Source organism: Euleptes europaea, chromosome 14, assembly GCF_029931775.1.
Source record: "Euleptes europaea isolate rEulEur1 chromosome 14, rEulEur1.hap1, whole genome shotgun sequence".
NCBI classification, from domain to species: domain Eukaryota; kingdom Metazoa; phylum Chordata; class Lepidosauria; order Squamata; family Sphaerodactylidae; genus Euleptes; species Euleptes europaea.
This window is the reverse complement of record NC_079325.1, coordinates 54811208-54838105: the sequence shown is the minus strand read 5'-3', so window position 1 is coordinate 54838105 and position 26898 is coordinate 54811208. Positions and strand designations below refer to the sequence as shown.

The window sequence follows — 26898 nt, the reverse complement described above, 5'->3', positions numbered from 1 at the left end:
AAATACTGCTTTGTGTCGGCTCTCCTTATTCTGCGTCAGTAGGCAAATACCGGTACTGCTTTGCAATAGCTGAAACATGAGCATGCAGTGGCTCTGCTGGCCAGACCAGGGGTCCATCTAACCCACCATACCTTTTCTCTGTGGTCAGCAGGCCACAGAGACTCTACCCATTGCTGTTCATAACCGGGGTTCACAGGTACACTGCTTCTGGAAATGGAGGTTCCATTTGGCCATCAGGCCTAATAGCCATTGATAGACTGCTCCGACATGAATTTGTCCCTTTATAAAAGCCATTGAAGACAGAGTCAATAACTGCATCCTTTCGTGCTGAATTCCTGTGTTATTTATGATTGCATGTGAAGTGCATTGTTTTGTCTGGCCACTTCAAATCTCCATGCAGACTATCTTGAGCCTGTATTTTTTTTGCTCTGGTAGGCTCTGGGTTTAGGGTTGCCAGCCTCCAGGTGGTGCCTGGAGATCTCCCAGAATTACAACTGATCCCAAAACTAAAGAGAACAGTTCCCCTGGAGAAAAACAGCAGGGTTTGGAGGGTGGACTTTATGGCATCGTGGTCCCTCCCCTCCCGAAACCCTGCCCTCCCCACCCTCCACTTCCAATTTTCCAGGAATTTCCAAGACAGAAGCTGGCAACCTTATAAACTGGGTTCCTGGCTCCTAAGCGATCACTGCATCTCGAAAGTCAGCGCTTGTGGATGATTAACATTGACCCACCCCCTTGTTTTCTTGCCAGATTCTTACTATCCACCAGAACTCACAAACCACCAGCTGCCTCAGCTCTCGTAAGGAAATTCCTTCTCTCCCAGCAATGATGGAGAACGAAGTCTTTGCATCTTTTATTTTCTTCAGCACTTTACTGATCCTGAAAATGTACGCCCTGGCCATCATTACCGGGCAAGTCAGGCTCCGGAAGAAGGTAGGTGCCTGGTGCTTTTCTTTTAATTACATACCACAGTTGGAGTTTCCCCCTCTTGGCCCATTCATGGGGAGAAGGTGTAAAATCCCTTTAAAAATACTAGCTTGGCTTTTAAAAAATTGGGTGTTGCACCAGTTTGGAAACTAAATACACATTCTGTCAGTTCCCAAGGCTGGGTCTCCTGCCTGCCACTTATTTTCGTTGTGTTTTAAGCTGAATTTGTGCACCTGCAGCTGGGCAGGTGAAAACTCCTGCTGGAAAGATGGTCCAGAGCCTCACCTGAGAAGCTGTTCTTTCCTCATCTCTTTGTTGGATGCAAGAAGTTGATTTTTATTTAAATGCTCCCATGCTCTAGCAAAGAAGTGACGTGTAATCTTTCTGAAGATGGAATGTCAAATGGACTTGTAGGAATGCCTCTGGAAACAGCTCTGGAGTGGAAGAATATGGGAATATTCAGCACAAAGCAGAAGTAATCTTCCAAATAATCTGGGTTGATGTGGCTGATGTTAAAGCACATGAAATAGTGTTTGCACACACACACACACACACACACACACACACACACGGGTACCTTGTGTTCTCTTCCCTTCTTCTGTCTCCTGGTTTGGGAGGGAGGGAAGCAAGCATCTGTCCGGTTGTTTATTCTGTTCTGTCAAGAGCTTCATACCTTAATGGAGCAATTACTAACAGCAGTTCTTTCTCCCTAACTGAGCTGCGTTGAGCTCCTTGAACTCAAGACCCGGACGAGTGGCGAAATTCTTTGTAAAAGTTCACATGAGGTTGGCTCAATCAGGTCGCAGTCCTATGCACACTAGTTTGGGAGGGAGTCCCACTGAAATCGGAGGGACTTGCTTCCAAGTAAACATGGCTGGGATTGAACATGGGTGTGTGGGATGACTCTCTAGTGTCTCCTGACAAACTAACTCTTGTGACTTCAGGGTTTGCTTTTAGTATTCTTGCCATAAGTTGGTTGTGATTAAGCTGTGATCTTTTTTTTCTTAAGGAAGTGGTTGACTGTGAATGTGTTCTACCGAAATCAGAAGGGTTTGCTAAGTAGAAGAGGCATGTGACTTAAAAAATATGAGCTTTCGTGCACATAAAAGCAAATCCCTGCAGGCTGAAGCTTGTCTGCCAAAGGAAAAAAACACATCATTTTGTCCTCTGGAAAAGCACCAGTTTCCTTTTTTTAAAAAAATTGCTGAACATGCTGGTTTTGGCCATTGTGTTTAGTGAACAATCAAAACACAGCTCAGAGGGCATCCCTTTTATTGGACTAACCTGATGGCGTGTAGGTATGCAGGGTTTTTTTTAGTTACACAAGACTCTTCACTCAGGTAAAAAAGTAGCCGGACTTGTTGCAAGAAAGACTGAGTTTATGCTGGTGTTTCCTGAATATCTGATATAGCAAAGATACACTTACGTTAAAACCGGTGGCCCTCTTCGCTCAGTGCTGCTGGAAGGGTTTACTCGTAGTATGGGAAAACCATTAAACTCCGTTTCTGCATGAGGCCGGGTTCTGAGCAGGCCTCCTTATTGGAAAGAGGCAAGACCAGAGCCGTAATCCATGCAGTTCTAAAGGGCAACAAGATTTTTGCGCAGTGGCGGATTGGCCACGACAGCCACCGGGAAAATCCCAGTGGGTTGATAGCCTGGGGATGCTGCCACTGCTGAGTTGGGTCGCCAACCTCCTGGTGGGGCCCTGGAGATCTGGAATTACAGCTGATCTCCAGATGAAAGAGATCAGTCCCTCTGGAGAAAATGGCTGTTTTGGAGGGTGGACTCTATGGAATTATACCCCAATGAGGTCTTTGCCCTCCCCAAACCCCGCCCTCCCAAGGCTCCACCCCCTAAATCTCCAGGTATTTCCCAACCTGGAGATGGCAACCCTACTGCTGAGATAGGGTTGCCAACCTCCAGGTACTGTCTAGAGAAAATATGCACAAGTACTACAGGGATAATTATGGAAGTATGGTACTAAGCTCAAACAAAAAGATACAATAATACTCAAGCATAAACTATGCAAACATATATTGTGAAAGAAGTGTAACATCTACAAACAGGTGAAAACAACTATAAATATATATACAAGTGAGATCAAAGTAGAAAGTCTTTTTTCTTTTTTCAAGGTAAGTGAATGTCTTCAGGTTGTTTTCAACACGAGGAAAGCTGGATGAGGATGGAACAGTAACGCGGTCCGGATGCTCTTCAAGCGTTTTCACTTTGTAGATGCAATAGTAGCTTTACTACTGCTCTCCAGCCGATAGATATCAGTTCACCTGGAGAAAATGGCCACTTTGGCAATGGTACTTTATGGCATTGAAGTCCCTCCCCTCCCCAAACCCCGCCCTCCTCAGGCTCTGCCCTAAAACTTCCCACCGGTGGCGAAGAGGGACCTGGCAACCCTAGGCGGAAAGTAGGATATACTGTATATGATTTAGTTTTTAAAAATCCAAGCATAATCCCAAAGAGGAAAAAGTGTACCTGTTCTGAAGGTGGTAGAAGCACTCCCAAACGATCCCCACAATTCACCCAAAGGGATATCAGTATACACCATTTTAAACAATAGTATAATCATAAAGGGCCTTGTTGGTTGTGGCACTGAAATTATGGAGTTCTGTCTCTCTTTATCATTGTCTTCTGCCAGGATGCAGACTTCTCTGTTTTGTCTGGCGTTCTCTCACTGACCTGCCTTCTGTTTTATGTGTTTTGTTTAATTGATGTGTGTAATTTTTTATAACACATTTTAAAAGCTTGTTTTAATGGCTTTGTTCTCTTCCTTGGGGACTGTAAGTTGGATGGCAAAGGTGGGATAAAACTGTTTTAAATAATGACAGGAAATCTATTTTTTTTTTTAAATGAGAACTAAATTGTCGCAGAGCCAAACTCTGTGCTGACCTGCAATCCAGGCATGCATAAGCACTGACAATTATGTAAAACCAGAATCTGAGAGGAAAAAACCCTTTCCTGCTCCAATCAAATCAGGAATTTGGTTTTTGTGTGCATCAGAGCAATTGATGCAATGGAATTCCCAGCAGGGTAACTTCCTGTACTTGGGGTTGTACGCTTCTTGGGGTCATGGTAAAACGGCTACTAATTATAAAGTATGCCTTTTGGAATGTTTTAAAGTGGATGACTTGCATAAATCTTTCACAAACTGGGATTTTTCAGGAGGATCTGACGTCTTGCATAGCGTTAGATGGTAATGAGTTTCAAAATCAGACAACCGTGGAAAATGGCCAGGAGCGGTCACACCGTGGGTTGCGATAGAGTGGAATGTCTGGGGCTATGCGCACACCCAAGGACTGCCTCCAGTGCATAGTTATGCTTTCTTTCATGTTTACAGTAGACATCTTTTTCTTCTGCCTCTGGGATTTCTTTATCAAATGCAGCCCCAAGGAATTACCGGTGTTGTACTCCACAATGTAGCAATCCTGGAAGCAGCATTTGACCTCCAAAAGTCACTAAAAATGAAACCCTAGCAGGCAGTTTTATCTTAAGGCTGCAATGCCCTCCCATGCACTGGCGGTTTCCACATGGATGTTTGGCGCTGTCGTGGTCCCGAATAGCAGAGCTGGTTTTGAGAACACACACATAATGTTCTCCTCTATTTCTAGGGTTGCCAGGTCCCTCTTTGCCACCGGTGGGAGGTTTTTGGGGCGGAGCCTGAGGAGGTCGGGGTTTGGAGAGGGGGAGACTTCAATGGCATAGAGTCCAATTGCCAAAGCGGCCATTTTCTTCAGGTGCACTGATCTCTATCGGCTGGAGATCAGATGTACTAGCAGGAGATCTCCAGCTAGTACCTGGAGGTTGGCAACCCTACCCTGGCCACGAGCGGGAGATGGGGGGAAGGGTTGCCAGATCCAGGTTGGGAAAGTACTGGGGGGTGGAGTCTGGGGAGGACAGGGACCTCAACGGGGTACAATGCCAAACTAAGAAAAAAGCAATTCCACCTAAACATTAGGAAGAACTTTCTGACGGTAAGGGCGGTTCGACGGTGCGGGTGGAGTCCCCATCTTTGGAGGTCTTTAAGCAGAGGTTGGATGGCCATCTGTTGGGAGCTCTTTGATTGTGGGATCCTGCATGGCAGGGGGTTGGACTGGAGGGCCCTTGTGGCCTCTTCCAACCTTTTGTGATTTTGGGTGTTGTTATCTCCCTGAATTACTATCTTTCTAGGTGAGGGGAGTTTATGTAAGGGTGCATTCAAACGTGCTGATTCTCCCTGCTGCAGTCTGCTGTAGTACTATTCTAGGACGGCAGGTCCTTATGACACATTTTGATTTGCTGGGACTAGTTTGCATGTGCTCAATTTAAGCGTTTCTGCATCGCCGGCCACTTCCTGGCAGGTGCTCAAGCGTGCAGAGGCAGCAATTAAGTTGCTTACAGTGGAGCTCACATTTTTTATGAGCTTTGAGTTGCTTCCATATGGGGCTGACTTTCACGTTTGAATAGAGAAACGAAATGCAAACCCTCTACCTGCGGTCTGCAGCAGAGCTTGCTTTTCTTTACAACTGCACGCAATACAGACACCATGGGGCTGGCTGCCAAAGGAGAGTTTGGCATGCCAGAGTCTCCTAGGGTTGCCAGGTCCCCACTGGCAGGGGATGGGGGGGGGGCTTAGGGTTGCCAGATCCAAGTTGAGAAACGTCTGGAGATCTGGGGACGGAGCCTGGAGAGGACCAAGGCCTTAGTGGGGTGCAAGTGCCACAGAGTCCACCCTCCAAAGCATCCATTTTCTCCTGGGAACTCTTCTCTGTAGTCTGGAGATGAGGTGTAATTCCGGGGGATCCCCAGGCCCCACCTGGAGGCGGGCAACCCTAGAGCGCCCCCTGGGAGTTCTGCCCTTCTGCTTTGGCTTACATGCCACTTCTGTTTTCCTTCTGTGGCTTAAGATGGTCACAGATCAGTAATACTTGAAATGGGATTACTCACTTCTACGTTGGCTCACATCTTCTATGCACAGCCTTCCTATGTAGGGGTGTGCATGCAGCATACAGATAATGCTTGTCTATGCAGTCAATGCACAAAACCCAATCAGCCCCTGGAAACGGGAGCAGAGCTAGTGGCCAGAATCATGCTTCTCCATCTCTGATCTGGTACAGTGTGTGAAGTCCTGGTTCACTATGGGGCCAGAGCGGGGCTTTGCCTGTTGAAATTGCCCTCCCCACACTGCTGTTAAAAGAAGAAGAAGAGGGGTGAATGCCTGTTTTTCATGAAGAAGATCCCAGGTTCCATCTTCAGCAATGACAAGATTGTCTGTTAGCAGAGCTGGGGGAAAGTCTTTGGAGAACCATTGTGTGTCAGACAGAAAACAGATAGATGATTTCTAATACTTCATATGAATAGAAGGACAGTGAGAGTATAAAAGAGATTTGCCAGGGACTGCCACTGTTTCTAGCCCGCCCCGTCACAGACTGATGCCCTAATTTTATCCCCATCTTTGCCTTTTGGGAACCTCTAGGAGTTGTATTCTTCATCAGAAAAAAAATTAACCTGTTTCCGGTGCACATTTACGAAAATGCATGCACCGTCACGCTAAGGCATTTTGTGGTACACAGCCTACCATTTTTAGCTGCTGGTATGCTTTGAACTGGGAAGAATATCCCAGGACAATCTATTTTACCCCTAGCAGTGTTTGACTCTTTGACTATCAAGTAGCTTACATGAGGGACTGTTGCAGAGTAAATGTAACAAGCCAGAGGGAGGAGAGTATTTAGCAATAGGAAAGGGTGCTTTGAGCAGTGATCCTGGTATTATAAGCATGTCCCTGTACATATATGAAGTGCAGGGATCATCTGACACCTGGTATGGAACTCCTTTAATTCTCATACAAATATTCCCTCAAATTTGGCTCCCTTGCTAGAATTGGGCAGGTGAGGTTCTATAGCGGCAAAGGTGACCAATCACACAGTGAGAGGGATGCAGCAAAGTTGAGAGAAGTGAGACTTCTCGGCCGCGGAAACACTGGTAGGTCAGTATAGGGTTGCCAACCCCCAGGTGGGGCCTGGAGATCTCCTGGAATTACAACTAATCTCCAGACTACAGAGCTCAGTTCCCCCGGAGAAAATGGCTGCTTTGGAAGGTGGACTCCATGGCATTATACCCTGTTGAGGTCCCTCCTCAAACTCCATCCCCCACAGGTTCCGCCCTCAAAATCTCCAGAAATTCCCCAACCACGAGGTGGCAACCCTAGGTTGGAGTCAATGGTCTCTGTGGAAGAGGAGCACCTGCTGAAGTCCAGGAGATGATCCTTTGCTCTATTGAAAGGTTTGGTCCATCTGCTCCCACTAGCAATGACAGGTTGTCCCAGTGGCTCCTGTAATATCCTTTTCATTCCAGGAGGGGTACCCAGAGAGAACAGAGCAACTTGTTGGCTACTCCTTTTAGCTTTACCTATAGTACTTAAGCCCTGACCTGGATGGCCCAGGCTAACCTGATCTTGTCAGATCTCAGAAGCTAAGCAGGGTCAGCCCTGGTTAGTATTTGGATGGGAGACCACCAAGGAAGTCCAGGGTTGCTGTGCAGAGGAAGGCACCGGCAAACCACCTCTGTTAGTCTCTTGCCTTGAATACCCCAAAAGGGGGTCGCCATAAGTCGGCTGCAACTTGACAGCACTTTACACACACATAGTACTTAAAGGAGCATGCTTACTATCCTTCCCCCAGGAGTGTGTGTGCTTAGGAGGGAGACAATGAAAGGCATCTTGTACACACGCACCCACAGACCTGGAACCAGTCGTAATGGCAAAAGAGGCATAGTTGCCAAAGGAATGAGTCCAGCTTGGACCAAGACTCTGGTTGAAGGCATTCTGTAGCCTTAGTTTCTGGCTGATCATTTCTTTCCGAATGGCGTGGCTGCCATTTTGGCTGTTGCCGGGATTTTCTTCTGCCATTTCTTTGGGGAAAGTGCCCAGAGAGGCTGAGGTGCATTCTTTTCCCCACTTGTTGGAAGGGGAGTACCTCCTGCATCCTCTAGGCCTCTCCCTAGGGACCATGTATTCCAGTTGCCCAAATCTAGAAGGCCTATTTTGCATATCATGCAAATAAAGCACTTTAATTGTAGCCTTGCCGGCCAGCCGCTCTGTGTTTTGGTTCTGGCAACTACCCCCAAGAAGTTGGGGAAAGATGAAAGGGATCTTTTTTGGGGTTGTGGTTGTTTGTTAACTTGACCGTTTCCTCATGCCAAGATTTGTCCAGGCTTCCTTTGAAGAACGTGTGAGTTCCCTCATCGGCTTGGACAACAGAAGGCGAGAGCAAGCTTGTTTCTTGCTAAACAACTGGAAGGAATAAGAGTTGTTTTTCTGGAACCAGAAGGATGGGAAATGTGGGTTGCTTCCACACAGAGGCTTGGTTCCTGTTTCCATCCCCCCGCCAAGGTGGCATTTGGGGGGTTTCCACATAACGGCATCATTACACAATTGTCCACCTTCTGGAACTCCCCCCAGCTCGACTGCATAGTTTCCCAAACCTGCTTTGAGACAATATCTCATGAAAGGTCTTTCTGAAAGCAGGGTTGGTTGTAGTGTGGACAGTAGGGTTGCCAGATCCAGGCCTGGGGAGGACAGGGACCGCAGAAAGGTACAATGCCACAGAGCCCCACCCTCCAAAGCATCCGTTTTCTCCAGGGGAACTGATGTCTGTAGATGAGCTTTACGTCCGGGGGATCCCCAGGTCCCACCTGGAGGCAGGCATCCCTCGTGGGCAGGAAGGTACAAATTTCCAAGACAATTTCTTTGTTTCCTTCTGCCACTGGGTTTTAAAAGCAGGAGTAGGCATATGGCTATAGCATCTTGACACCAACAGCTCATAATGAGCCTTTAGGCAGTCGGGGACGGCGTGGCCGAAGCACCACCACAACACCTCCAAAGCGGTGCCTCGGCCTCCAAAAGCCTTAAAAAAGAATTTTAAAATTTAAAAGGCAAAAATGGGGCATTTTCCCCCCATTGAGGCTGGAAAAAATGGCGCTGCAACACTGTTGCTGGAGGGGGTGTTCCTGGCCTGAAAGGGGTCAGGAAGCTGCCTACTGGCAGCTCCACCCCCCAGAATGCCCTGGGAACGCCCCCCGGGACGATGGCACAGGGACTTGCAGCGTCGGGAGGCTTCACCGCCCTCCCAGGGCTGCGCTGCTGCACTACCATAGGGAGGCCAGCGTGAGCGCCCCAATGCCAGTGTGGCTGCCTCTCTCGCCGGCGCAAGCAGCTTGGACGCCAGCATGGCCACTAGCACGCCTCCTGAGCTCTTTCGGCCCCAGAGCTCAGGAATGGTCTGCCCAGCAACATATAATGGTACAAAAATAGACACTTCTGTGTATATTACAAAATTCACCAAAAAACCAAAATTCACATAGAAAACCTATATTCCAAGCAATTTCAATATAATTCAAAGATTACCATCATAATGCAAAAGTCATATCAAAGCACGGGTCATAAATTACAAAGTCACAAGTATTGTTCACACTTCCGGGTCGGACGGCCCCCCCGCCGCAAGCGCGGAGCCGCGCTCTTGCTGCCTCGCTGCCGCGGGGCGATTAATCGACCCCTTAAAGATCCGGCAAGCGGCACCTCTCGGTGTAAGAGGGGATGCAGACTCGGGTGCCGGTGGCAGAACCTCTCCTGCCACTGGGAATACCCCTGGGAAGCAATCTGGAGAAAAGTGTTCCGAACAAATGCTGCTATATTTTGTTAGCTTGAAATTTTTTCTTCTAACAGCAGCTTCCCATTTCTTGCAGAGATCAGGTCTTGCAAGAGGAAATTTGTGGAAGGAGATGGGCTTCTCTTTGTCATGTCGATTCTGGCAACGGTAGGCAGAGCAGGACTGCACCATCCTCTCGCCACTGCTGTAATTTTTTAGGAGCCTGAAAACCCTCTTATAAGGCCATGCAGCTCCCAGTACCACAATGAAGACTTCTCATCTCTTTTCTGTTGTTATAAAAAAACCAAAAATAAAAATGAAGAATGACATAAACTGGATGTGGCCCTCTCCCTACTTCCATATGGCGGAATACCCCTGCGTTTGCAGGAGCAAATAAAACGGGGAATTGCCTCCATGGGCAAGGGTTTTAAAAGGAGAGCTGGAAACATGGAGCAGCTACTGAACTCAGCTATTCCTCTTTTTCCTCCAGGCGTTTGCCAACCCTGAGGATGCCCTCCGGCACGGAGGGGTGCTGTACCACCGAGAAGATCCGGATGTGGAGCGTTGCCTCAGGTCAGCCTGAAATCTGGTTTGAAGGGGCCGAGGTCTCTTTTGTATATTTGAGCCAACTGGTCAGACTGGGCTCCCGCCTATGTTGAACCTACCCAGGATGGGACGTCCGCACAATTGGCTTCACAAGTACTCCTGCTAGGCTCACCAACCTCCAGGTGGGTCAGGAGATCTCCTGGAATTACGACTGATGTCCATTACAGGAATCAACCCCCCTGGAGAAAATGGCAGCTTTGGAGGGGGGGGACGCTCGGGTATGATACACTGTTGAAATCTTTCCCCAAATCTGGCCTTCCCCAGGCTCCACCCCCAAAATCTCCAGGGATTTCCTAACCCAGAGTTGGCAACCCTACACACATTCCTGTTTGCCTTCTGCAGCATGGGGTTGTTGGTCAAAAATGTAAAAGCAAGGGGAACAGATATTTTTCGTTTGCAAAAACACAGCAAGCCTGCCTGCTGCAGCAGCCACAGAGATTGCCCAAACTGAGACTGTCAGTTTCTCAGTAGAAAAGAGCAAGAATCCAGCAGCACCTTGAAGACTTAACAAAATTTCTGGCAGGGTATGAGCTTTCGTGAGCCACAGATCATTTCGTCAAATACCTGAAGGTATCTGAAGAAGTGAGCTGTGACTCACGAAAGCTCCTACCCTGCCAGAAACGTTGATAGTCTTCAAGGTGATGCTGGACTCTTGCTGTTTTCTCCTGCTACTGACAGACTAACATGGCTACCTATTGTGATCTGTCAGTTTCTCAGAAATGGAAATCCTTTTTTCCTTAAGAACCCATTTCTTCCTGGTCTGAGTTTTGTGGTTAATTTGGTAATTTTAATCCATGTATGCCTGATCAGCTGAAGTCCGGAGGCTCTAGATTCCCATAAACTATGGTTGTTGTGGTTAGTGCATGCCTTTCCCGACCATCAGAGGTCACCTCGCTCTCCCTGCGTGTTTCCATGCATTTTGCCCGTGTTTTCCAGATGCTGTCTTAGCCAGAATCTATAAAACACGGGCAAAATGTGCGGGGAGCACAAGGAGACCTCTGACAGTCGGGAAAGGCAAGCGTAATCAAAAGGAAGCCCCGAAGCAGCTGGTAGGAGTGACTGTGGGGAAACAGAATTAATGGCCCCAGAAAGTCTACATTTGAGTCTGATGGGGCCATAAGGGTGGGCGGCGGTGGCGGGGTGGTGGTGGTAATTGGTATTTCCTTGGAAATCCACTTTCAGTGGATGAAAGTGTTCAAAGGAGAGGAAACATTTAAGCTGTCTCCCTCCTGAGTTGCAGGGAGGCCCCAACCATCATTTATTAGCATTTCAAAAATGCTGGAAGGATCCAGTTTCAGATTTCCCTGCTTCTCCTTTGTTTTGACCCTTAAGAGAAGGAAAGGTTGCATAACCAGTATGGGAAGGGGTGGGAAGACAACCCGTCTATAAAAGTTCCAACTTTGAAATAAAACAAATGGCGAGTTTAAATTGCCAGAGCCTTAGAGCACAGCCTCCGGCTCTGTTTCTTGGACACTTCTCTCCCCCCACCTTCCCTAGGCTTTTCCCCAGCACAGAATCCTGGGCCTTTTATGCGTGGCTGTTTCCCACGCGATCACCCCTCTGGCGACTTTGGGTCTTTGTAATGATTATGCATGCCATCCCCGACCATCAGAGGTCACCTTGCTCTCCCCCTGCGTTTCCCCTCAATGGTCCTTTATGCGTGGGAGTTTGACCTGAGGTTTGTTGCTCCCTGGACCCACACTTTCCTGCACCAGCAGTCTCCAAGCTCAAATGCTGCTTTGTAATTGGCTTAATTCGCAATGCTCACTGTGAGAGAAAATTCCCCCCAACCCCAAGTGCCCCATAAAAAAGCATTTTGAAACAAAAAACGGAGCAATCTGAAAGGATGGGGGGGAGAGAAATCCAAGCCTCGGTTTTGAAAAGCCTTTCTTCTGCTCGGAAAGAGCTCCCAGGAAGCAGGAAGCATTTGAATCCCCGTCTCTTTACATGCTGCTTTGTGATTGGCTGTGAGAGAAACTTGGCTTCTGTTTCCCCTGCTTTGCCTTCTACATGGAGATTTCAGCCAGGCTGAGCTCAGGGGAGAGGGAAGAGTTGGGTTAACAGAGGAATGGGAAGACCCGGACAGCTGGCAGCGAGATCATCTCTAGTGGACAGAAAACTCATGCAGAACTCCAAGGAACAACCGAGTCAGACAGGGGGTGAACGTGAGTCCAAGTAACCGTGCATAACTGACCAATGTGGACAGGACCTTGCCTTTTGCTATCCCCATCCCCCCACACCATTTCTCCTCTGTATCCCCGGGTGCCTGCCATTCTCCTCCTCCTCCCCCTCCTCCCCCCTTCAGTCACACAGTGAGGATCCTTGTGCTGTGATGGCAGCTGCTGTCGAAGCAGTGTTTGTTTGTTTTAAATCTGCACAATCAGATGCCTTGCTGGGTAAAAGCCCCACCTGGCCCTGCCCACTTTCTAAAAAGACTTGGCAGACTCCAGGAATGTGTTGGCAGGCACCACATTGGGGACCCTTAGCATAGAGAAATACCCAATTTGGATCCTCCATGGGCAATGCCTTTGCATTTGCAGCACCTGTGAGTGCACAGTGGGAAATAGTCCCCCATGGAAGCAGTCTCAGCTTAGCCTACCTCACAGGGTTGTTGTGAGGATAAAATGGAGGAGGAGAGACTGCGCAGGTGAAGCAGGACTTAGATCAGAAAGTGTCTCCTGGTAGGAAGGTAGATGCAAAGCCCTGCCAGTGGTGGGGACCAATGAAGGAGCACCGCGGGTTGAAGTTCCTGGGGCATCCGGACTGCGAGGGCTATTGATGCGCTCAGACAATGCTCCCAATCTTTGGATGTTCCCTTATCTCCAGGTTGCCACTGAGAAAGCAGGTGCCGGTGTTCAGCACACTGATGACTCCGGCAGCTGCTGTAGTGCCATCTTATTGCGCCCAGAAGTGTTTTGCAATGCTGTCTCAGGTCTTTTACACGTGGGTTATTTCCGTTGCCATCAAGCTTTGTTTTCGTTATGCATGTATTTTCTGACCTTTAGAAGTTGCCTTGCTCTCCCCTTGTGTTTCCCCCGCGTTTTGTGGATGCTATTTTACCTCGAGTTTAATGTCTGCCTCAATCCCAAATCAAAAGCTGGTCCTGTGCATACTTGTCAATTTGGGGTTTTCTCCCCACGCCCAATCTTGCTTCTCCCTCCCACTTGTCTTTTCCCCTCATCCAACCCCTCCCCTTGAAGCTGGAATACTTTGAGCGTGGTGTAGTGGTTAAGGGCTGTGGTTTGGAGCGGTGGACTGTAATCTGGAGAACCCCACTCCTGCACATGAAGCCGGCTGGGTGACCTTGGGCTAGTCACAGCTCTTAGAGCTCTCTCAGCTCTACCTATCTCACAGGGTGTCTGTTGTGGGGAGGGGAAGGGAAGGTGATTGTCAGCTGGTTTGAGTCTCCCTTAAGTGGTAGAGAAAGTCAGCATATAAAAAACCAACTCTTCTTCCTCTTCTTCCTCTTGTCAGTTTCACAGCAAGTGTGATCAGTTTCAGACCTCAGCCTGACCCAACGGTGTTTGTTTGTTTTTTTGCAACTAGCGAGAATGCTGAAATAATCATAAATGAACTATGCGGCTGCTTATTTGATCAATTTCACAGCACATGCGGTCAGTTTCAGACCTCAGCCTGATCGAACAGGTTTTGTTGTTTGCAACTGGTGAGCATGCTAGCAAGAAGTTCTGAAGCTCTGCATTTTCCCTGGTGATGCGTAAATTTAACCCCACGTACTCCGGGAATTTCTTTGGGGGGAAAAGCCCCTGTGCATACTGATTTGAGAATTCGAGCTCAAATACTGTGCATCGAGAGAGCAGCATAACCAGTGGAAACTACCCATGCATAAAAGACCTCCGCTGGTGGTGTCAGGGGCGGCACTGCAGCGGCGGCTGCTTTGCTCGGGTCTGCTGGGGATCCTTGAATGCTCCCCTTCCCACTGCGCCGGCGCTTCTAAAAGGAAAAGTTGTTTACTCCCAGCTGCTCCTTCTTCATTCAATGTTCTTTAACCTTGGGTCAGAATGGAGCAAAAAAATGTGTGTCATGCTACAGAAATTTCAGTGAATGCGACTTTGGCACACAGAGATTGATTATTTATTGTTTGGGAGAGAAAGCTGGTTCTGGAATGTACACAAAGGATTAATGGGTCCTCTGGCTTCTATGCTCAGCAGTGTTCCATGCAAAATGTTCCTGAGGGCTGTACAGGGTTGTGATTTTCTGGGATCATGTGTATAACTGATCCCCAAGTCTCTCTCTTTCCTCCCCCTTCTGGTACTTCAGCAGTGTCTCTGCTCTGTGCTCCAGCTATCTCTGGTTGTTTATGTGTGGGAGTTTTACCAGAGGTTTGTTGCTCGTTGGACCCACACTTTCCTGTTGGGAATCTATGCACCAACAGTCTCCAAGCTTGAATCAAGAAGCATTTGAGACCCTGCCCCTTGAAATGCTGCTTTGTAATTGGCTGTAGTGAGAGAAAATTCCCCCCGCAAAAAACCCAATTGCCGTATAAAAAAGCATTTTAAGAACAAAAACAAAAAAATTGAGCTATCTGAAAGGAACGGGGGGGGGGGGGGGAGAAACCCAACCCTAATTTTTAAAAGCCTTTCTTCTGCTCAGAAAGAACTTTGAGGAAGCAGGAAGCATTTTAATCCCCCCCTTGACACTCTGATTTGTAATTGGCTGTAGTACTTTCTGTGAGAGAAATGTCTCTCCCCAAGCTTTGCCTTACGCACAGGGATTTCACCCATGCTGAGCTCAGGGGAGAGGGAAGAACTGGGTTAATAGAGGGACGGGAAGTCCTGGGATTTGTGAGGGCTGGCAGCGAGGTCATCTCTAATGGAGGGAAAACTCATGCATAACTCCAAGGAACAACCAAGACAGACAGGGGATGAACGAGAGTGAAAGTACCCATGCATAAATGACCTCTGTTTATCAGGGGCAAACTCTTCTAGTCCCAGCCTTTGGTAAATCACTGCTGCTAAATCACTGTTGCTATGGGATCTCACTTCTGCACATTAACATTTTGGTAGCATGAGTGCCCTAGTGGTGACTCGTTTGTTTGTTTGTTTGCTTAATGTATTATCTCACCTTTCTTCCCAAGGAGGGACCCAAAGTGACTTGCAAAGTGACTCCATTTTATCCTCACAACAACCCTGTGAGGTAGGCTAGAGTGAGACCGTGCAACTGGCCCAAGGTCACCTAGTGAGCTTCCATGACAGAGCGGGGATTGGAACCTGAGTCTCTCAGATCCTAGTCTTGCACTCTAACCACTACACCACACTGGCTTTCTCTTTCAGAGTTCAGCTTCTTCTCTAGCAGTATCTAGTAGATGGTTTAGAGATGCGTTTGGGTGTGGAGTGTTTAAGTGCATAGCTTGTTCTTATTTTGGCAGCTGTTTAAAATATATTGCAACAACGTTATGCTTTCTTGGTATATTTTTTAAACCAGTGAACAGTTGACATCTTGGCTTTAAAGTCTGGAGCGCACAGGCTGTTCCAGAGGAAATGAATGTAACAGACTGATGTGTACTAGAGGGAGGAGGGTGTCTTGGACAGGGATCTTGTAGGAGGATAAGGCCAGAGTGGCCAGGATTTTCCGTGGAATGCTGGACATTGCGCAGTTTTTTCCTTCGGGCTGTGAAAGCTTGTTGGGGGGTTTAAAGCCTTAATAATAAATGGTTGTAATAAATAATAAACTGCCCCTTTCCTAATGGCTGTTGGTGCATATAACTGTGCCCGAGTAAGCAAGGTGTGTGTGTGTTAAGTGCCGTCAAGTCGCTTCCGACTCATGGCGACCCTATGAATGAAAGTCCTCCAAAATGTCCTATCTTTGACAGCCTTGCTCAGATCTTGCAAATTGAAGGCTGTGGCTTCCTTTATTGAGTCAATCCATCTCTTGTTGGGTCTTCCTCTTTTCCTGCTGCCCTCAACTTTTCCTATCAGCAAGGTGAGAACCGGTAAATTTAAGGGGCATGTCTTTTCTTTTTTAAGTTGTGGCCACCAGTGAGCCAAAATTTACGAACGTGGGCATGTGTGAACAGACCTGCTGGGACCTGGAGGGCTCTGAGTACCGGTTCACGCTGTAGGGTTGGCAGGTCCGCCCTGTCCACTGGCAGGGGTGTGTGGGGGCAGAGTTGCCAGTTCCAGGTCGGGAAACACCTGGAGATCTGAGGGTGGAGCCTGGGGAGGCCAGGGAGATCAGTGGGGTACGGTGCCATAGAGTCCACCCTCCAAAGCAGCCATGTTCTCCATGGGAATTGATTTTTGTCATCTGGTGATGAGCTGTAACTCTGGGGGATCCTTGGGTCCCAGCTGGAGGCTGGCATCCCTATAGGGCTGCCACCTCAAGGCCTCCTTAAATTACTCCACAGTGATGTCGGTTGCTGAGCTGCCATGCAATGGATCAGACCCAGTGACCCACCAGTGGAAGCCAGCCATCACCACAGATCTTTCTCTGGCAGGCGTTTCCGACCCTGAGTTGGAAACCCAATAGGGAGTCACCAGCCATGTCGGTTTAGTGGGTGGGTGGGTGGGTGCAGCATTGTGGGGGAAAGGGGGAAGAAGTTTCCCCTGTGCTGATGCAAGAGGCAGAAAGGGTGGGTTTTACCCCCTTCTTCCTGTGCAGAGCAGCCCTCCTACTGATATGGCTGTTACTCCACATGGGGCCCCCAAAGGGTTGCCAATCTCTAGGTGGGATCTCCGACTAGGGTTGCCACCCTCTCGGTCAGGCCTGGAGTTAGGGTTGCCAGCTCTGGGTTGGGAAATACCTGGAGATTTGGGGGGTGGACCCTGAGGAGGGCGGGGTTTAGGGAGGGACTTCAATGGGGTATAGTGCCATAGAGTCCACCTTCCAAAGGGGCCATTTACTCCAGGGGAACTGATCTCTGTCACCTTGAGAACAGTTGTAATAGCAAAAGATCTCCAGCCAACACCTGGAGTTTGGAACCCTACCTGGAGATCTCCCAGCATTACAATTGTTCTCAATTACAGAGATCAGTTCCTCTGGAGCAAATGGCTGCTTTGCAGGATGGACTCTATGGTTGCATACCTGCTGAGGTCCTGCCCTTCCCCAAGCCCTGGATTCCCTAGGCTCCTCCCCCAAATCTCCAGGAATTTCCCAAACCACTGTCAGCAACTCTAGTTCACAAACCTGGGAATAGACGTCTTCTTCTTCTACTACTACTACCTACTGGAGATCAGTTATAATAGCAGGGGATCTCCAGATAGTAGCTAGAGGTTGGCAACCCTGCGGGAGGAGAAGGGGGAATGTGGCAGCTCCCCCCTCCCCATTTTCTTCATCCCAGCCATGGGAAAAGGAGGGGGAAGAGACTCCTCTCCAAGTTGGCAGGAGTTTAAGCCTTGTGGCACGAATCACAGCCTGCTTTTGGGTCCCAGCCCACAGTGGGAGAGCCCCAACAAATAGCTTGAATCAACAAAACTAACTTTTTTTTTTAATGTACTGAATTATAACTTAAATGTTGGGTAAGGTTTCTCGAAATGCTGGGTGAGTCAATGAACGGTTCTTGGCTTTTCTCCTGGAACGCTAGGGTCGGCCGACAGCTATTAAAAGAGAATCGAGGCAAAGGCGACAGCAACGATTAAACAAAAGTCCACTTCTAAAAGCAGTTGTGCTCAGTAGGCAGAGGGCCAAATTCTTCTTGTTTGGAGTTGCCAGCAGTTATGCCAGGGGGCTGGTATGAGAAGCTGCCCTCTGCTGCTAGGTTAGCTCTGATGGTGGCAGAGCTCTCTGGGGCAAGCTGCCCTCCCTCCTGCTTTCACAAGCAGAGGGCACTCAAGTGAAATCAAGGGAGCTGGGCACCTTCACCTGTGGCATGATGGAATCTTGGCTGGTGCCCAGGCATATGCCAACCCTAGCTGTGTACTGGCTTGTCTCAACACAGTTAGGGGGCAAGTGTTGCCATGTCCCATGGAGCTGCTAAACTGCAGGTGGGGCCTGGAGATCTCCATGAATCACATCCGATCTCCCGAACGCAGAGATCAGTTCCCCTGGAGAAAATGGCTGCTTTGAAGGGTGGACTCTATGAAGAAGAAGTAGTAGAAAAAGGAGTTGGTTTTTATATGCCGACTTTCTCTACCACTTAAGGCAGAATCAAACTGGTTTACAATCACCTTCCCTTCCCCTCCCATAACAGACACCCTGTGAGGTAGTTGGGGCTGAGAGAGCTCTAAGAGAGCTGTGACTAGCCCAAGGTCACCCAGCTGGCTTCATGTGGAGGAGTGGGGAAATAAATCCAGTTCACCAGATTGGCGTCCACCGCTCATGTGGAGGAGTGGGGAATCAAACCTGGCTCTCCAAATTAGATTACACCGCTCCAAACTACCACTTTTAACCACTACACCACGCTGGCTCCCACTAAGCTCCTGTCCCTCTCTAAACCCTCCCCTCCCCTGGGCCACCCCCAAATCTCCAGGAATTTCACAACCCAGACCCTGCCACCAGACGAAGAACGGACAAGAATCCCTTTCCTTTCAGGCTTTAACTAGGGTGTTGGGCAGGCACTTGGTTTAATGTCTGTCATGAGCGTCTGTCACTAAGGAGTGTGACACCATGCCTGTACCTCCTAGAGCAGCGGTCCCCAACATGATGCCCATGGGCATGACGGCACTTAATGACGTCTTTTCTGGGGTCCGTCAAGTGTTTCGAGAATGTGGGCAGGGCCAGGTGGGGCTTCTGATTGGCTGTGCAGATATTTTAAAAGTTGCTTTGGCAGCAGCTGCCACCACAGCACAAGGATCATTTTTGCATGGGTGAAGGAAAGCTGGGTGTATGCAAACAAACATTTTTAAACAATACGTTCAGTTTAAAAGGCGTCCTGTTAAAACAGAGCTTCTTCCTGAAACGTTGAAGACTTACTATTACAGCTATGCATGACCTCCCTCCCTGATATTTTGTGGTTGCGCCCACCACCAAAAGAAACGGCATGCATAATCGCAGCAAAGACCTGAAGTCGTCGGAGGGCTGATGGCAAGGGAAACAGCCATGCATAAAAGACCATTGTGTCTGTAAAACAGATCAGGGCAATTTGGGAACCCATGTTCCCAATTTGGGAACCCATGTTCCCAATTTGGGAACCCATGTTCCCAAATGCTCTGTGGCTCGATTCAGTTCAGGACCTTGGTGCAGGGAGAGGAGAACCCCAAACTGTCTCGTGGCAGACATAACATGGAATTTGACTCTCTTAATCTGATTGTATTGTGTAGGAGAGTAAGGGAAAACTCCTCGTTGCTCCTGAGGTGACCAAGGAAGGGTTTGCAGTAATTTTTATTTCCTCTACCCGAATGGCTCACAAAGACCCAAGATTCTTCCTGCATCTACGGAAATGAGCTGTAGGGTTGCCAACCTCTGGGTCAGGCCTGGAGTCCTCCCAGAATGACACCTGTTCTCCAGACTACAAAGGTCAGTTCCCCTGGGGGGAAAAATGGCATCTTTGACAAGTGGACCCGATGGCAAAATACCTTGCTGAGCTCCCTCCATCCCCCAAACTGTTTTCAACCCCTAAATTTCCAACCTGGATTTGACAACCCTAACAAGATGGAGTAAATTGTGTTAAAACTCTTTAAGGTGGACTCCTGTGGTTTGCTGCTGCAGACTTAACACTCCTCAATCCATCTGGCGTTTCCCCTGGAGACCTGGGTCCCTTTCACACATGCCGAATAATGTGCTTTAGAGTCACTTTCAATGCACTTTGAAGCTGGATTGTACTGTGTGGAATCAACCAGTGCCAATATCCACTTATTAAAGTGCATTGAAAGTGGATTGAAAGTGCATTATTCAGGATGTGTGAAAGTGCCCCTGCTGTGGCTTGCATTAGATCTCAGACCCGGAAGTGTTCTGAAGTGTGAACGAGGGGGACCTAAGTGGGACCAGCCTAAGTGGGACCAGCCCCTCTGCAGCCATTTCCCCTCCTCAGGCCTGCCTGTGTGAAGGGCAGGAAGTGGCTGGTCTTGAGGTGTTGAGGATTGCCGGCTGTCTTGTTTATGTCAAGGCCCATTAACATACCTGGGATGTGGCCAAGAGATGTGTGTACATGGAGAAGGGTGGGGAGAGACTGGGAAGTGTCGCAACCAAGTCATTAATGTGGTTGTGTTTATGTCCATGCGCAGGCTACCCTCCCCCAGCTAATGGGGATGTGGTGATTACAGCCTCCTTTTCCCCCCATGCCACTCCTCCCCTCCCCTCATTCCCCTGATTGACATGCTGCTGTTGCTAATAGCCAGTAGTATGTTTGCCAACCTCCAGGCAGGGCCTGGAGATCTCCCAGAATTGCAACTGATCTCCAGATGAGAGAGACCAGTTCCCCTGAAGAAAACAGAAGAAGAGTTGGTTTTTATATGCCAACTTTCTCTACCACTTAAGAGAGGATCAAACCTGCTTACAATCACCTTCCCTTCCCCACAACAGACACTCTTTGAGGTAGGTGGGGCTGAGAGAGCTCTAAGAGAGCTGTGACTAGCCAAAGGTCTCCCAGCTGGCTTCATGTGTAGGAGTGAGGAAACCAACCCGGTTCACTAGATTAGCGTCCGCCACTCATGTGGAGGAGTGGGGAATCAAACCCGGTTCTCCAGATCAGAGTCCACTGCTCCAAACCACTGCTCTTAACCAATACAACACGCTGGCTCTCTTTCGAGGGTTACTCTATAGCATTATAGCTACTTTCGAGGGTGACTGTATGGCATTATACCCCGCTGAGATGCCTTCCCTCCCCAAACCCTGCCCTCCTCAGGGTCCAGTCCCAAAATCTCCAGGAATTTCCCAACCTGGAGTTGGCAACCCTAGGGGACGTACTGTACATAACTTTGAGAGAGGTCATTTCTCTAGCCAATTCTCCCTCTAAATGTGTTCTTGCAAACGTGGTCACTGTGGCTTTCCCTGATGTCTTCCCTGTGTTGCTTCTTCACAGCAGGCATAGGGTTGCCACCTCTGGGTTGGGAAATTCCTAGAGGTTTGGGGGCAGAGCTTGGGGAGGGACCTCACTGGGGTATAATGCTATGCAGTCCATCCTCCAAAGCAGGCTTTTTCTCCAGGGGCCCTGGTCGGAGTAGCCTGGAAATCGCCTGTGATTCCAGATCTCCAGGCCCTACCTGAAGGTTGGCAATGCTAGGTATGAAAAGCCGCCCCTGCTGTGGAAGCAGCAGCGAGCCAGTTGGGGGCCTGTCGGGTGGCCCCTGCATGTTCCTTCCTTGCTTGCTGCTATCCCCACCCGGCCATTGGCACGGAGGTGCAGGTGGCAGACCACGGATGCCACCAGGCCTTCCACAGCCTGCCTTCCCTCTTCCACAGCTGAGCAGAGGTGCTCGAAGAAGCGAAGAACTCCCACTTCTTTCTACATGAACGCTGAAATTCTTGGGCGGTCCAACTCTGTGGCTTCTCTGTGCTGCTAAGGAACTGCAGTATGTTCACAGCCCTGTTTAGAGATGCGTAGCAGCTGACACCCTGCCCTGGATGGCCCAGGCCAGCCCGAACATGTCAGATCTCAGAAGCTATGCAGGGTCAGCCCTGGTTAGTACTTGTGAGTGACTGGGAGACCTCCGGACAGGCAATGGCAAACCACCTCTGTTTGTTTCTTGCCTTGAAAGCCCTACAAGGGAGCCATAGGTTGGCTGCAACTTGACAGCACTTTACGCACACTTCTACTGATAATCAGTGACAAACCCTTAAAAAAAAAAAAGCAAATTTGATTTCATCATTATGATTGAACCAAGATTCTTCTTGTTCAGCATCTTATGGATGATGCATTCTTGCTTTGCATTGGCAGAGGACAACCAACTCAGTGTGAGACCCAAGCAACACTATGGTTGCCAATCTCCAGGTGGGGCCTGGAGATCTCCCAGAATTACAACTGATCCCCAGATGGCAGAGATCAGTTCTCCTGGAGAAAATGGCTGCTTTAGAGTGTGGAGTCTATGGCATTATACCCTGCCCTCCCCAGGTCCACCCCCAAATCTCCAGGAATGTCCCAACCTGAAGTTGGCAACCCTAAGTACCACTAAGGCCTGAGGTTAGGCCTAGGGTTGCCAACCTCCAGGTACTAGCTGGAGATCTCCTGCTATTACAACTGATCTTCAGCCAATAGAGATCAGTTCACCTGGAGAAAATGGCCTTTTGGGCTATTGGACTCTATGCCATCGAAGTCTTTTCCCAAACCCCGCCCTCCTCAGGCTCCGCCCCAAAAACCTCCCACTGGTGACGAAGAGGGACCTGGCAACCCTAGTTAGGCCTGATAGCCCTTCACTGAGACATGCACCACTGGGATCCTGGAACCTAGATATGTCAACTGATCACAACTGTATCAAGATTGGCTCTAGTTAGGCCAATTCTGTGGCCTGGCATGTTGATTGACAGCCCAGAAAGAGGAAGTGGCAGCTTGTCAAGAATGACCAAAAATGGGCAAGGCTCTCCTTTGTGAACTGCTGGGTATCCTGGTCTGCTGTGGCAAAGGGCAGATCGGGGTGGAGAGAAGCACCTCACATCTTGCTGAGAAGGGGTGAGGCTCGATTTCTACCTCTGTCTTCTGAAAAAATTGCTATGGAAGGGTGTGCGTGGTGAGGCTGGTTTTAACAGCATTATGTATATTTTCCAGCTGCCTTTGAAAGAATACCTAGTTTTCTTCATGTGTGTGGATTTGTGCTGAGATTTGTATCACTTTGGTCGTTTATGCATGGGTACTTTCACTCACGTTCACCCCCATCTGTCTCAGTTGTTCCTTGGAGTTATGCATGGGTTTCCCGCCCATTAGAGATGACCTCGCTGCCATCCTTCACAGATCCCAGAGCTTCCCATTCCTCTCTTAACCCGATTCTTCCCTCTCCCCTGAGCAAAGTCCGAGTGAAATCGCTGTGCATAAGGCAAAGCTCGGTTTCTCTCACAGCCAATTGCAAAGCAGTGTGTAAAGAGGCGGGATTCAGATGCTTCCTGCTTCCTCTGAGCTTTTTGTGAGCAGAAGAAAGGCTTTTTAAAAACGAGGCTTGGATTTCTCCCCCCATCTTTCTAGATTGCTCCGTTTTTTGTTTTATGTTCTTAAAAATGCTTTTTTTATGCAGCAATTGGGTTTGGGGGGGGGAAGGGAACTTTTCCCTCACTACCGCCAATTACAAAGCAGCATTTAAAGGGGGGGGGCTTGATTTGAGCTTGGAGACTGCTGGTGCATAGAATCCCAGAAGAGAAATGTGGTCCAGCGAGCAATGAACCTCAGGTAAAACTCCCCTGCATAAATTACCTTCATGGTGCTTTCTTGCCAACTGCACCTATTTAAGAACATAAGAAGGGCCCTGCTGGGTCAGACCCAGAAGGCCCATCAAGTCCAGCAGTCTGTTCACACAGTGGCCAACCAGGTGCCTCTAGGAAACCCACAAAGAAGACGACTGCAGCAGCACTATCCTGCCTGTGTTCCACCACACCCAATATAATAGGCATGCTCCTCTGATACTAGAGAGAATAGGTATGCAGCATAGTATCCATTCTAACTAATAGCCATGAATACCCCTTTCCTCCATGAACACGTCCACTCCCCTCTTAAAGCCCTCCAAGCTGGCAGCCATCACCACATTCTAGGGCAGGGAGTTCCACAATTTCTCTTGCAGAATTCTGCATTACTCTTTTTTTTTAAATTGAATTTTGCAGGGCGCTGGCATTAGGTGGAGGGTAGGCATTGCTTTCAGCTGCCAAAGCCTTTTGGATGTTTAACTGGCAATTATTAGATTACTAAATCATTATAACAAATCTTCCTACTAGGTCCTCCGAATTCCCAACTTTCATTTTAAAAATATGGTGCCCGACCCTTTACATTACAAAGTTATAAGAAGAAAAGGATATCTTCACGGTTTTGGGAAGAACATGGAGAAGCCAGGGAAAAGCCAGGAGGTTCATGGATGCACCCAAAGTTGTGTGCGTTTGTGGGGAGGGGGGAATGAACACTTCCCAATCTGAACCAGATAGGCAGCATGGAAACGACCTCTGTCAAATCCAAAATCAATTGTTTGAAGGAAAAAATCCAAACTACATCTGCCCATCAAAATCTGAATTTATGTTCCCCTGCTTGAAATGTTTGTTTTCTGTTACATATTCTGAATGCTGTCTGGATGTGAGAGTCTGATGGCCAGAGCTGCCAGCCCTCAGGTGCGGCCTGGAGATCTCCTAGAATTACAACTGATCTCAAGACTAGGGATCGAGGAAGCCATTTTCTCCAGGGAAACTGATCGCTGTAGTCTGGAGATCAATTGTAATAGCTGAAGTCCTCCTGGTGCAACCTGGAGGTTGGCAACCCTAATTGTGGACTGGAAATGAATCACCTTTTCTCAACATGCCTTTCCTCTGCTCCAACTTGCAGAATGTTTTGGGTTTTTAAAAAAACACATGGAGGAAAGAGCTGCAGAACTTTGCTCCATGGATAGTTTTGAGTCTTGGGTATGAGGGGTCAGTCATCGAATTCTGCCCCTCCCCTGCATTAGAAGAAGAAGAGTTGTTTTTTATATGCTGATTTTCTCTACCTTTTAAGGAGAATCAAACCAGCTTACAATCCTTGTGAGGTAGGTAGGGCTGAGAGAGTTCAGAAAGAACTGTGACTAGCTCAAGGTCACTCAGCAAGCTTCATGTGGAGGAGTGGGAAAACCAACCTGGTTCTCCAGAGTCGAGTCCGCCGCTCATGTGGAGGAGTGGGGAATCAAACACGGTTCTTCAGATTAGAGTCCTCCGCTCTTAAACACTACACCACTCTAGCTCTCTACATTACATTTAGCGTCATAGCAGCAGAAGAGGGCCCCTAGTAAGGATGCTACTAATGGGTATCTGTTGCATTTGCGGATATGAAAGTTTTACCTCTGCATGCTAATTTTCTTGGGAAAACCTCTCTTTTCCCCAGCATAGTACCCCAGATCAGCATTCATTCTGTCTGTGTTTGACATTTAAAGCTAAATGGAATGTTTGGGCATCTGTGACTACTATAGGGTTGCCAACTCTGGGCTGGGAAATTCCTGGAGATTTGGGGGCTGTGCCTGGGGAGGGAAGAGTTTGGAGAGGGGAAGGAGCTCAGCAGGGACGTGGTGTCCACCCTCCGAAGCTGCCGTTTCCTCCGAGGGATCTGATCTCTGTAGTCTGGAGCTCAGTTGTAATTCTGGGAGAGCTCCTGGCCCCACCTGGAGGATGGCACCCTTCATGCCTGTATTCCCAACACTGCCAACAGACTGGCCTCTTAGGTGCCTGAGGGAGCAGATGATCATAACGATTGAGTCCCTCTCAAGTATCCCAGCTGGTCATATTTCACAAGTGACATTTTGCAGTGGCTTGGAATGCAAAATGGCAAAAGGCCATTTATGCAGGGCTGTTTCCCTCGTGATCACTCCGCCAATTGCTCCGGTGCTTCATTTTGATTGTGCATGCCTTTCCTGACTGTCAGAGGTCGCCTTGCTCTCCCCATGCATTTTCCATGCATTGTTGCTTGTGTTTTTTGGATGCTGTTTTAGCAAGAATCCAGAAAAAGTGGGCTGAATGCATGGAAACGCACAGGGAGGCGACCTCCGACAATTGGGAAAGGCAAGCATAATCAAAACAAAGCACCGAAGCAGTTGGTGGGGGTGACCGCCAGGAAACAGCCCTGCATATATGGCCAAATGCTAGAATCTTCATTTGGGGAGGGGCTGTGGCTCAGTGGCAGAGCATCTGCTTGGCATGCAGAAGGTCCCAGGTTCAATCCCCAGCATCTCCAGTTAAAGGGACTAGGCAGGTAGGTGATGTGAAAGACCCCTGGCTGAGACCCTGGAGAGCTGCTACTGGTCTGAGTAGACAATACTGACTTTGAGGGACCAAAGGGGGTCTGATTCAGTAGAAGGCAGCTTCATGTGTGTTCATGTGGGGGGGGAAGGGTTGTTCCCTCCAGTTGCTACAGCGCTGCTTCACATCTGACAGTCATGTTCTTCCTTGCAGGGCTCATCGCAATGACATGGAGAACATCTACCCCTTCTTGTTCCTTGGGGCTGTCTACTCCCTCCTGGACCCTAACCCAGCCGTGGCTCGGATCCACTTCCTGGTCTTTTTCGTTGGCCGGATGGTCCACACCGTGGCCTATCTCCTGAAGCTGAGAGCCCCGACGCGGTCGGTGGCCTATGGCGTGGCTCAGCTGCCCTGCTTTTCCATGGCTTTACAGATCATCTTTGCCCTCCTAAAACATTGGTGATTGCTCGGTGCCAGACAGAAGTCCGATGGGACAGAGGTTGGGATGAACCCGGACAGTAGCTTCTTGGTAGCGAAATGGGTGGCTTTTCTGGTGGGTGTTGCTCTGGCACTTGTCCCCTGGTCTTTCCGGGCTGGGGTGGAATCTTGATCACCTACAAATGTACCCAATTCTGGAATTTTCCTTCACATGAAAACACATGAACGCATGAAGCTGCCTTATTCTGAATTAGACTGTCAGGCATTGCCTGTCAGAGGATGTTGTGGTTTCTGTTGTGGTTTCTCCAGGTGCTGGTCAAGGCCAGCTCCAGCCATGCCAACTATGTGTTTTGACTCTGAACTCTGTGGGAAACTTACTGCCAGGGGAGGGGGGTTGCCATGTCATCCAGATTTGCTCTGATTTACCCTATGCTCTTTGTTATATGCCCTGCACCGTGCTTATAGTTCTCATTAGTGCCAACTTGACTCTTAGCTGCTGTAAACCTGTAGATCTTCCAATAAATCAACTCTCTTTTGGACTACTCGTCTACGGATGTTTGTTTATGGGATTATC

The 26898-nt window shown here is 48.7% G+C and overlaps 1 protein-coding gene across 1 annotated transcript; it reads left to right on the top strand.

Annotated features, from left to right (window-relative positions):
• The first annotated feature begins 824 nt into the window (after positions 1-824).
• On the top strand, positions 825-26349 carry PTGES (prostaglandin E synthase). Its single transcript, XM_056860802.1, has 3 exons — positions 825-933; positions 10051-10133; positions 26100-26349. The coding sequence occupies exons 1-3, from the start codon at positions 826-828 to the stop codon at positions 26347-26349; spliced, it is 441 nt and encodes a 146-aa protein (XP_056716780.1). The 5' UTR covers position 825.
• The last annotated feature ends 549 nt before the right edge of the window (positions 26350-26898 follow it).

Bases quoted from the DNA above. Each gene is read 5' to 3' on its own strand.
- PTGES (XM_056860802.1), top strand. From the start codon at position 826: ATGATGGAGAACGAAGTCTTTGCATCTTTTATTTTCTTCAGCACTTTA. The intron at 934-10,050 runs GTAGGTGCCTGG...TTTTTCCTCCAG, and splicing joins AAGTCAGGCTCCGGAAGAAG to GCGTTTGCCAACCCTGAGGA. The intron at 10,134-26,099 runs GTCAGCCTGAAA...TCTTCCTTGCAG, and splicing joins GATGTGGAGCGTTGCCTCAG to GGCTCATCGCAATGACATGG.